This window comes from Solanum pennellii, chromosome 7 (assembly GCF_001406875.1).
Source record: "Solanum pennellii chromosome 7, SPENNV200".
Lineage (NCBI taxonomy): Eukaryota > Viridiplantae > Streptophyta > Magnoliopsida > Solanales > Solanaceae > Solanum > Solanum pennellii.
The window spans coordinates 10,210,828-10,222,867 of NC_028643.1; the positions used below are offsets into that span (position 1 = coordinate 10,210,828).

The 12,040-nt window shown below is 29.7% G+C and overlaps 1 protein-coding gene across 1 annotated transcript; it reads right to left on the bottom strand.

Annotated features, from left to right (window-relative positions):
* Positions 1 to 6,896: 6,896 nt before the first annotated feature.
* Positions 6,897 to 8,037, bottom strand: LOC107026589 (elongation of fatty acids protein A-like). The gene has a single exon (XM_015227623.2). It carries the CDS (start codon positions 7,990 to 7,992, stop codon positions 7,171 to 7,173), a length of 822 nt encoding a protein of 273 aa, XP_015083109.1. The 5' UTR covers positions 7,993 to 8,037; the 3' UTR covers positions 6,897 to 7,170.
* Positions 8,038 to 12,040: the final 4,003 nt, after the last annotated feature.

Genomic DNA, 12,040 nt, shown 5'->3' on the forward strand with positions numbered 1-12,040 from the left:
TCCAGATTTAATCTACCTATTCTAACTAAAAGAACCTAATGCCTAAACTATTTTCATTCTCTCCTCTCAAGAAATCAGATCAGCCGCCATCTCCCTCTCTTCTTCTCCCGTCTCCCATTGCTCCTCCTCTCTCTCTCCCTTTTCCGACCAGAAGCCGCTCCCTTCTCCCTCTCTCCCTCTCGCCTTCCTTTTATCCTCCTCCCTCGACCCCTCTCTTTCTCTTGTCGCCGAGAAACTAGCGCCTCCCACCAGCATCAGCAGCAGTGACTAACGAGCAGCCAGCAGCAGCAGTCGCTGGCGAGAACTCCTACGCCCGGCTAGCAGCTGCACAGAGGAGGCAAACGACCAGGCTGGCTCTCCTCTCTTTCTTCTCATCGCTCTCTCTCTTCCCCATCTCTTACTCCCTTCCCCTCTCTTCCCCTTCCTCCTCTTCCTTTTCTTTTCTTTTCTTTTTGCAGAATCTCAGGCAACCAGCAACGCCAACAGCGAGCGAGCGAGGCCATCAGCAGTTCCAAAACACAGCAACCAGCAGCTCAAACCACCAGTTGCAGCAACTGCAGCGAGTTTCGGCAAATACGCAAAATGCTTCGATAAGGACAGATCGGTACAGATCTGTCCCATGTATATTTTTTTTGCTTATAAGACTTAAATATTTGTGCATATGAGTTGTTGTTTGGTGTCAATGGTGAATTTTGTTGGAAACCCATCGTCATTTGTATCCGTTTGTCGATTTGTAAGTGGGTGATTCTTTATTCAATTCGATGCTGAATATTTTTTTAATGTTAGTCTCTCCTAAATCAGTTTCTTGGCTTAATTAGTTTTAGAATATTTTTCTGTTTCTAAGCATAAGGGGTTGTGACCTCAATAACGATTTTTTTAAATAATAAAACAATCTTAATTGTTTTATATTTGTTATCACTTAGCGAGCATTCTATTTAATTAACTAATAAATGAAGTGACCTTATTTGCTACTTGGAACACCACATAGATTGCAAGAGATACGGCCGGGACCCACATTTGTGGACCTTGAGGGATGTCTAACACCTTTCCCTCGAGGTAATTTGAACTGTTATCCTGATCTCTGGCTCGTTGACCTTAGCGAGACTTAGTTAGATTCGATAGGTGCCCTAACGCGCCTTAATTCGTTAGGTGGCGACTCCTTTAACTCAAAATCCCAAAAGAATTGTTAGGTCGTGCACAAAATCCGCTTTCACGAGAAAATGGGGCATGACAATATGTAACCTTTGTTTAAGTTGTTATATCCTATGAACACAAGGGTGGGTCTTTGGATGGAAAATGTTGCTACCCTTGATATAACGAAATCACTTACAATCAAACACCTTAGGCTATTGTAATCATGTTGCTTATTATATAGCTTAACAAATGGAGTCACCGTCTTTAAGAATGAGAAGGTTAGCTATTAATGAGAAAAACTGCATTGACAAATGTCTCAACCCATAGGAACAAAGAAAGGTTAGCATGAAGTAGGATAGTTAATCAGTCTCAACAATGTGCCTATGTTTTCTTTTTTGAAACTCCATTTTGTTAAGGTGTGTTAAAACATGAAATATTTCTAACAATACCATAATCTTCTAGATATTTAATGAAGTCTGTTTTGATGAACTCGCCACCTCCATCATACTCGAAAATCTTAATCTCTAGAAAATTGTTTTTCCACTATTACTTTTTTGGAAATTTTACAGTCACTTCAAACATTCTGAAATCTTTTTCAGTGGATAAATCCAAGTATACCTTGTGTGATCATCTACAAACCTACATACTATCTCATATATTGAGAGGATTCAACGGGAGTAGGACCCCAATATAAAAAAGAATTTTCAATAAAGGTTCCTTCTCAATTTTATTTCTCAAGCCAAATAAAGCTCACGACTTTTGCCAAACTGTTTAATTCAACTACTAACATTAATGCAACTATTATTAATGAATTAATTTAATGACTTCAAATTAGACTGTCCTAGCTAGTCTAGTGTGTCACATGTAGTCTTATGTGTTCCAATCGTGTGCAACAATTAGAGCATAGAGATTGTTATCTTCTAAAACATAGAGTCTACTCATCTTAGATTCCTTGGCCAGTAGTGTCCTTGTCTTCGTGTCCTTTACAAAAAAAGTTAGTTTTCATCAAATTTAAGAGTACAACATTATCCTTTGCAAGTTTGCTAACTATGAGTAGATTCTTAGTAATCTAAAAACTACAATGACTTCTTGTAATTTTAGGCTGAATCTAGTTGTATTTCCAACATATGTTATGTCTAGTTGTGATCCATTCTCAACGATAATTTTATCTGGTCCATTGTAGTGTTTAAATTCAGATAGAATACCTGAATTAATACTTGTTCATGAGTCCACATACAAAGTGTCATGTATTTTGTAGATTGACAACAACTAACAGATGTGGTAGTTAATCTATAGATTCACAAAAATGATGTTTATCGTAGTTCATCAATAGATTGACAACAACCAATGTTTGTGATCCATCATAGATTGATAAGAATAGTCCCACTAAAAACACTTCAGAGTAGAATGACTATTCCTACAATAGATTTGACATGACTTAATATTATTTCTTTCCTTGTTTCCACTTGGGAAACTTTGATTTTCTGACAATCTGTTTCATATTCATTTTTTTTAGGAACCTGTTCCTTATCCAATAGGCTGGAAGGCTCTTCCTCGAGAGTTGAAGTTGTTGTTTCCTCTTATATGAGAGTAGTTCCCTCTTTCCCTACCCCTTTGAGTAGAGAATGTCATGTTATAGCTCTATTATGCCACTTCTCTTGATCCTCCCTCATATAAAAACTCGTGAGAGAATTGACAAATTGACTAAGGGTGGGATATGGTTCTTACCTAACATGATAGTCTTGAAGGTCTTATACTTGAAAATTAAACCTCTAAAAATGATTTTTTGATATCTCCATCCACAAGTCTGTGAATGGCTACAAGGCCATCACATATACCTTTGAATTCCTTAATGTATTCATCGATCTTTTTGGTTCCTAGCCTAACACTTTACAGTTGTTGTTTGAGCTGAAACTCCTTATCTTTTGTTACTTGAAGATGGTCTTCTTCTAAGCATTCCACATCTCCTTGGCAATTGAGTAGCCCATAATCAGGTACATGTTTTCTTCTGTCAAAGTGTTTGAGATCTAACTCCTTAGCAATACTTCTTTCTCTTTCGACTCATCAGTGTTGCCATCATCTTCTGCATTCTTCGCAGTAGCTACAACTTTCTCAACAATTTTTTCAATGGAACAACTACTTTTAGTTGGTTCTTTCTCCGCAATGAGATAAGTTAGTCTCATAATCTGAATCAACTGCATAGTCATTGTGTTCTCTATATGGAATATGAAATAGTTTGTTGGCTTATTTTTAATGAAACACGAGGCAATGAGGTGAAAAAGGAAATAGGTGGACAGAAATATTGGTATAAGGGGTCATTGAAGTTTGAACGTGTGGTTATTGTAGATTCAATATTTAGTAAGTGAAAGAGCTTATGAGCTCTGATACCTTATAAAATTCTCACGTAAAGAATGAGAGAAATTAAGGATTATATTGATGATTAAAATTGTTGAGTTCATGCTCTTTATATAGGAGTGAATTATAGATTCCTAGGCTTGGTACAATTAGAGTCCTACTACAATTCAAATACACAATTTACTAGATTAAAGGTTGACCACTACTCTTACAATTATACCTTATCCTAGTCGACTTCAACTAACATAATACATAGTAGCCTAGTCGACTTCAGCTAAAGCATTCCCTAGTGTGACTCTAACTTTCTTTAATAGTTAACAAGTTTACACATTGGTTGTACCACCTTGTTCAACCTGTTTCATATCTTCAACTTTCCATATCTTCAACATAATGGATCGTGGAGTTGACATATTGTTTATAGAGAACATTGTTGATCAGCTTCATAGCTCACCGTGAATCATTCGCGTCCGTCAAAACCATTTGTGATCGTAAATCATATATATATATATATATACACACACATACTTGAACCAATATACTTTATACTAATCTATTATATAGAAGAGTGAAGTGGAGGACGACCAAGGGCAAAAATGTAATTTCATGCTAACAAAAATCTATTAAGAAAGATAATTAATAATTCTAGAAACATCTTTCTATATATAAAGTGAATAATAATTAAGGCAAAAATGTAATTTCATGCTAACAAATATCTATCAGAAAATAATAACAAAAAAAATTAAATAGTTCTAGAAACATCTTAAGTAATTGTTATTACCATTAACTTATTTTGTTATTACTTCACTTTCCTTTCTTTTGTGAGTTATTGTAATATCTATTTTATTATTACTCTATTTTACTATTACTTTAAATTAATTCTTAATATTTTTTTATATTCATTATTCTTGTAAAAATGCCTACTTTTTATATAAAAATATATCATGAATTAATTATTTCCATCTTTATTTTGACTCTAATAATATATTTGAAAATAAACAAGTGTGATAAAATTAATAATATATCTTAGATTGAAATTAATAAAAAAGATGTTAAAAAGTAACTTGACAAATAAAAATGAATAGGATGATATTTTGTATTAAAGACGACTAAGAATAAAATGTAATTTCATTCTAACAAAAATCTATCAAGAATAAATAACTCTAGAAACATCTTTCTATATCTGAAGTGAATGATGATCGAAGGTAAAAATGTAATTTTATGCAAGCAAAAATCTACCACGAATGATAACAAGAAAATTAAATAGTTCTAGAAACATTTTTAGTGATTATTAATAGTATTACCTCATTTTCTTTATTTCTTCATTTTTAAGAGTTATTGTGATATATATTTATTATATCAAAGTAAATAAATAATGATTACGCTCAGCACTTAATAATTATATATCAAGTATAATATTAGGTGGAATCAATCAAAATTAAAATTAAAATTTATATGTATATTTAACTTTTGTGTATTGAAATATTTTTTAATTTTGTGATCTTAAATATGCTTTATAAAAAATATTAAAATTCAGAAATTATTTTCTTTTGAAACAAAATAAAAAAATAAGTTTATATAAATCGAAAAGGAGAGATTCAGATATTAAAAATGAAACATATACGTGTTATTGTTAAAATGAGCTCTCATATAATTTTTTTTAAAAAAATTCGTTTGGCTTCCTTCTATTAATCTGTGCATGTATGTGTAGCTTTAAAGATTTGAAAATTCTAATATACAAATATAATGATTTGAAAACTTTAATTCTTAATTTCTAATTTGTTACATATTTGAAAATTACATTTAAAAAAGCCTAAAAACGCAATGTAACAATTTAAAATATTTTTAGAAAAATATAGTTAAAAAACATAATGAAATTTGGTTGACTCCCTTAGTTTTATGGAAAAAAAAAGTTGCATATATTGTTTGAAAATAACATAAGAACTAAAAAGTACTATAAATCACACTAAAATGACAACTAAAAATATGTGAGAATCATATAAGAAATTTCGTTGACTTTCCTAATATTACTTGTATCATATAAAATAAAACAAATATAGTAAAATGTAGTATTCGAAAATGACACAAAAGATATATAAATTAATAATTTAAAACATTTTTGAAAAAAACGCATATAAAAATTTAGTTTACTTTTTCAAATTTTATTTGTGTTACATAAATTGGAAGAAAAAAAACTAACGTAGAAATGCCACCTAGCTGTTAATTTCAAATGTAAAATATTCTACTTTTGCTCATAATAGATATAAAGAGAAAATTTTGTAATATGCTAAAAGGCAAAGGGCTTAATAAGACATGGACAAATGATTTGCAGAATTGGCTGTTGAGTTATTAGATAGGATGAAAATGAAATATTATGGAAATATGAGGGTATGTAAGTAATAGAAAAATTGGTGGGTTCTATGTATACATACAATGGTTAGTAAATATTTTGCAGCACCCGTCCGTTTCGTACACCAACTCTCATTAATAGAAATAATTGTTAAATCAACCACTTTTGGGCAGTAACCCTATCAATTTATGTGAGACATTGAATATCGTGCCAAAACGGGCACAATACATGTTACTATTATTTTGGTATCAATTTATGGGACATAATTATAATTTTGAGATCAATTATCTAAATTTTTATGTTTAGTAAAATTATGTTAAGTTATTATTAGTTAGTGTAATTTATTATATTTTTTACATCATCTTTAAATAAAATATATTGTTACTTTTGTTCCAATTTATGCAGTACGAAATTTACATATTTTTCAAATATTACTTCTTCTATTTTATTTTATGTGGCATCAATAAAATTTCAAGATTCAATCAATTTTTTTTTTTTAAAAATAAATATTTTAAGTTGTTAATAATTATGATGTACAAGAATTTTGCATAATTTTTTAGAAAAATCCAAAAGAGTAGCAACAAAAATAAGTTACAACAAAGAAAATATAAATATTATATAAATGAACTCGATTAGAAGCAATCACATCGACGAAGAGATATATTCTCTACATAGTTGTAATTAGTATATGATACAGTTAAAATTTAGAGAGAGATCCAAATTTTGTATGATTTTTAAATATGTTAAAGTTGTTATTTATTATAATTTATAATATTTTTAAATAAGATATATCATTCTCCATGTCATGATTATAAAATAAATTTCAGAAATCAATCAAATATTTTATATATCTTTTAAATATTTTAAAATGTCATGTATGATACTTTTAAATCATTTTAAAATAGTGCCAATAATTTAAAATATTAAAAGTAGCCTTAAGAGTTGCAAGTTGACGACCAACAACCTACTTGTAGTCTCTTAAAGTCTATCTCCCATAAATTATCTGTCTAAGACATAAATTGAGATAAAGTAAGAGAAAAATTATCTAGCTAACAAAAACTGAAACTAGAAGTTTAATTCGAATTTAACTGAAACTTCAATAATAAGAGCATCTAACATCAAGTGAAAAATCAAATAAATTTTTAAAAAAATACAAAGTAGATGATCAATAGAGATAAGTAATGGATACAAAGGAAATGCTCGCCTTTGTTAGGAATGAAGATGAATGAACACACACTTGAGCCTGGAATTGATAAAATTAGGAGAAAACATGATAGCAGTCACTATATTTGGGCACAGGCAAGACATGGCTGCGACTTTAACTTAATCATAAATTAGAGCTCTTTCTTGACGTTGTTGTTATAATTCTTGGAATGAAAATCAAGAAAGAGCACTAATAATGATGCATTAAAAACAATACCAAAACACCATGCTCCTACTCCAGTGCATCCAAACTCAGTTGTAAAGTGATAATACAACATCAAAGCCGATATTATAAACCCTAGCATAAATTGATATATTTGACAATTTGTCACCACTTTTTTCCACCATGGCCTTTTCCCTATCGCGGATAAGAAATAATACGCATACATTATAACATGAATCGAAGCGTTGACTATAAGAGCAAGTCCCAACATGGACTGTGCATATTGAAGCCCAATATAACCAAGAACCGTCACAAGTGTGTGGTGATAGACATGAAGGAACGATAACCTTCTTGATCTAGAACTACTTAGGACGATTAAGAGTGTATCAATAAATTCAAGAATTTTTGAAAGATAACAAATATAAATCCAAAAGAACACAGGTCCACGTGGAAGAGTATGATTGGCACCGGGAAAACATACGATCCACTTCCAATCATGAGGTGGCATTTGGTGTAAGACAGAAAGGATGCCGGCAATGACCATGAGTAGAGAGAGGAGACAAAGAATGAGGCTGTGTATCGCGGTAAAGTTGCGAATGGTGGTGGTAGTGAGGGTAGGGATAAATGTAGATAAACGAATCGACAAGAGAGTCAGACATAAGTAAACAGAGACGGAAATAGTAAGAAAAGAAATGGAAGAACCAAAAGTGTGACCTTGTTTCCATTCAAATTGGCTGATTGTTGGATGTTCAACAAGATAGTAATGGATGTTGGAGTAAAGACCTTCCATGTTTAACCAAATGAATATGCCTATCACAATAAAACATATTGTATGCATATATATAGAAAAAAAAGAGAGGGTGAAACATATTCCTATAGTATGATAAATTATTTTATTATATTCTTCTTTATATTTTCCATCCAAATTATATTTGCCTTATCAACTTACCAAATCTATTTTCTTTTTCAAAAAATTTTTAGAAATTGCAAATATAATAGACATAATAAGGCTCTATAGTTATAATTTTGATAATGACACTCCATAGCTAAAATTCTGTTAACTATTTCTGTTCGTTTGTATATTTCACTTGCGAATATACAAATTGGATAAGTATATACAACTTTTGCATTTTCTTCATTTAGAAATTTTCCAGAATTCCGTTGTAATTTGCTTGTTTGTATACAAACAAAGTAATTTATTATGAATTTTCATAAATCGTATATAAATAATTAAGGTAAACATATACAACATTCTTGATTTGTACTAATCAGACGAATACTGAAAATTGGAGAAACTTTAATCGCGAATTATAATTTTCTTAAACAATAATTATAATTACATTTCTGCGTAATTTTCCTTTTTTCTTTTCTTTTCATCATCTTAGATGTCCAAAAACTTGTTCTTTCACATGATTTTTCTTATATTTTTAAAAAAAATTCAAACCTCTTCTATTAAGTTGGGTTATTTTGTTATTAATTGCATGCACGCATTTGAGCTGGTTTCTATCAATTTTGGCGCAAGTTGTAACTTTAATTTACCAGCGGGTAAAGTTATCCATTATATACAACTTTATTATTTGACATAAAAACTCTCTCATTATCTTATGACTAGTGACAAAAACTTCTTGACGTGTACGGGCTTAATATTTATTTATAGATTATTTTTTTAACGTGATGTGTGATTAAAGTAACTTATCTCTTTCTTTTTTTTTTTTTTGCAAAAATCTAATCTAAAGAAGTCTATTAAAATGTTCATAATTAAAATATTTTTAAATATGAATAATTGATTTTTTATTCAAAATACTTATGAAATTTACATAAATATTAGCAAATTTTATAATGATAAAGTTACCACTCAAGAGTATGAGTTTCAAACTAAAGGTCAAAACTAAAATGGTCCCATAATTTGGAGAAATGGTGGTTTTAGTCTCCGTGTTATTAACTTATAATTGTTATGATCCTTATGTAATTAGACTAAGTATATTTGATTTTTAATTAGAGAAAATGTATAACTTTTGTCCTTATACCAAATTTAATGTTAACACCGTTAACTTTTGACTCTCCTTTTTTATTTTTCTTAAACAGTCTCCAAAGACAACGACCTGCTTCGATCATTTTGGGTTAGATTGAATATTGAAAGAAATTGGGTTGAAATCGGTAGTGACTTAAAAATTCTAGCTAGACCGATCTTAGACAGAATCTGAAAAAGGAGAGGTTAAAAAAAGTGTAAATGAAAAGACACGTTAAAAAAAGTTTGAGATATTGTTTAGATTTTTTTTTTCCAGTTTTGATCTAAAATATCCTTGAAGTATTGAAAATGGTACAAAATTATCCTTCATCCACGTATTGGCTCCAAAATGCCCTTTTCATCCACCTATTGACTCCAAAATACCCTTGTCATCTATCGTTGAGTTCAAAATTGACCACTTATTTAATAATTTTAAATTTAAACTATTTAAATATTTTTAAAATACTTAATGTTCAACTATTGGTTATAATTTAATTTATTTGTATTATTTTTAAACCAACCCACTACCCACCCATAACTAACTAGACCCCACCCAATTAGTAATCCAACTATAATATCAAAATCGTCATAAACACTACTAAAACACGATGAAATTATAGATTAATGAAAATGACATCCAAAATTATTCGAGTCCGAATCGTATCCCCAATTAAATTTATGTTGAGCCGCTTATTTAGGAGGACACTTTCAATTTGATTCTCTTTCAAGATTGAATTAGAAATTTATGATTAAAGGTAAAGAAGTAATACACCCCGAATTAATTCATGCACTTTTTTAAAATATAATTTTATAAATATTTATGATTTGTTTTAAAACCTTTAATATATTATTTTGAAAAAAGTTACCTATAAGTAACATCACATAATTGAGACGTAAGAATAATTAAGATGAATATAGTTAGACTTTTGAGTTTATCGGTAATTTTTATTTAGACACTTGAATGTATGATAATTTAAATCTATAGATATTTTCGTCTCAAATTTTTAAAAACACTCAATTGGCAGTAACTTTTCTGTTGTTCCATTAATAATGTGAGTGATTTATTAATTTGGAGGGTTTAATTAGTAATGGGTGAGTAGTGGATTGATTTATAAATTATACTAATAAGTTAAATTATAACAAATAGTTGAGCGCCACATATTTAAAAAAAATATTTAGATAGTTTAAATATAAAACCGTTAAATAAATGGTCAATTTTGAACCAAAGGGTGGATGACAAGGGTATTTTGAACCCAATAGGTGGGTGAGAAGGGTATTTTGGAGCCAATAGGTGGATCGAGGATAATTTTGTACCATTTTCAATTCTTTAAGTGTGTTTTAGATCCTTTTCCGGTTAAAGATATTAAGTTCAAGTTAGGTATAAGTAGTACTGAAAATACACACTCCCTCTAATTAAGTAAAAATTAAATATGATTAATCTAATACTTGCTCCGTTTCAAAAAGATTAGTCTAGTTTGACTTGGAAAACAGTTTAAGAAAAAAAATAAGACTTTTTAATCTTATGGTTCTAATTTAAAGTTATGTCAAATATAGCAAAATACCTTTTAATCTTGTGGTGTTAAACATGCCACGTGGAAAATTAAAATTAAAGTGTTGCCAAAAAAAGAAAAGGGTCATTTTTTTTAAACAAACTAAAAAGGAAATTAGAATCATTCTTTTTGAAACGAATGAAGTAATATATACTACAATCATAATAAGCGCTAAGAACAAAAACCATCGTTTCCCCATTAATAATACTTGGAACGTAAAAGATATGAAAAAAATACACTTAACACAAATATATATAAATGGTAGGTTTTAAAAGAAAAGCAAACTTGAAAAGAAATTGATAATTATGAATTGTTTAGATTTTTCTTTGTTAATTTTATTTTTGTCATTTGAAAACTATTTTGTAAGAACTAATTAAATATATGTATGTATCTATGAGAACCGAAAGAAACATAAAATTCATATTCAAGGAATAAACCTGTTCATTTAGTTATAAAATAGCTTCGTTACAATAAATATCAAAGGAAAGAGTTTCTTGTAAATTTGAAATCATGAGTCATGTGTTTTAATTTTTAAACATGCAAATCTCTTTTTAAAAAATGAATATTTAAAATTGAGGATAAATAATTTAATTATGAATATTAATAAAAAAAACTATGATTAAAAGATAGATCTAAATCAAAAAATATATTTTAAAATGAGTTTGTTGCCTATCAGTGTCAAAAACAGTACCACTGGTTGAAACAAACTTTGCAGAAACACGAAATTATTAAAGTTTAATGAACCAGCGAAAAAACAGAAGAACAGAAATTAATTCACAGAAGACTAAAATCTGTAAAACATATCAGAATCTGGAAAAACAGAACGGAAAAAGATCAAGCCCACCGAATGCATAGTGTCCCCTTAAGGAAATTATTCTCCTATAGTATCCGAAATTTGATTTGGAACATGTCCTTCCATGATAGAATGATACCCAAAACGCTGGTGTCAACAAGCCACTCAACGACAGTAAAGTAATTGAAGAAAATTTGTGCAAAAAAAGAAGAAATCAGAAATTTTCGTAAGTAAAAAGTCTGAAGAATTACGGGTATTTATAGCCAAGAGGAACTATTTCGAAATGTTGCAACCTTTTAGAGTCCACACGACCATTTATAAAAGTTTGCGACCTTTCAAATAATCATGGTTGTTCTTGAAAGTTGTAACATTTCAGAACATTCATTTTCAATGGAGAAAAATTCAAAATAAAACGAATCGCGCAGATCATTTTCAAAGCCAAAGTCGAAGCCGAGCGAGCGACCATGACGACGACGCAAAGGGGGGG

Excerpts from the sequence above, each read along its gene's own strand:
- LOC107026589 (XM_015227623.2), bottom strand. The coding sequence starts at position 7,992 with ATGGAAGGTCTTTACTCCAACATCCATTACTATCTTGTTGAACATCCA.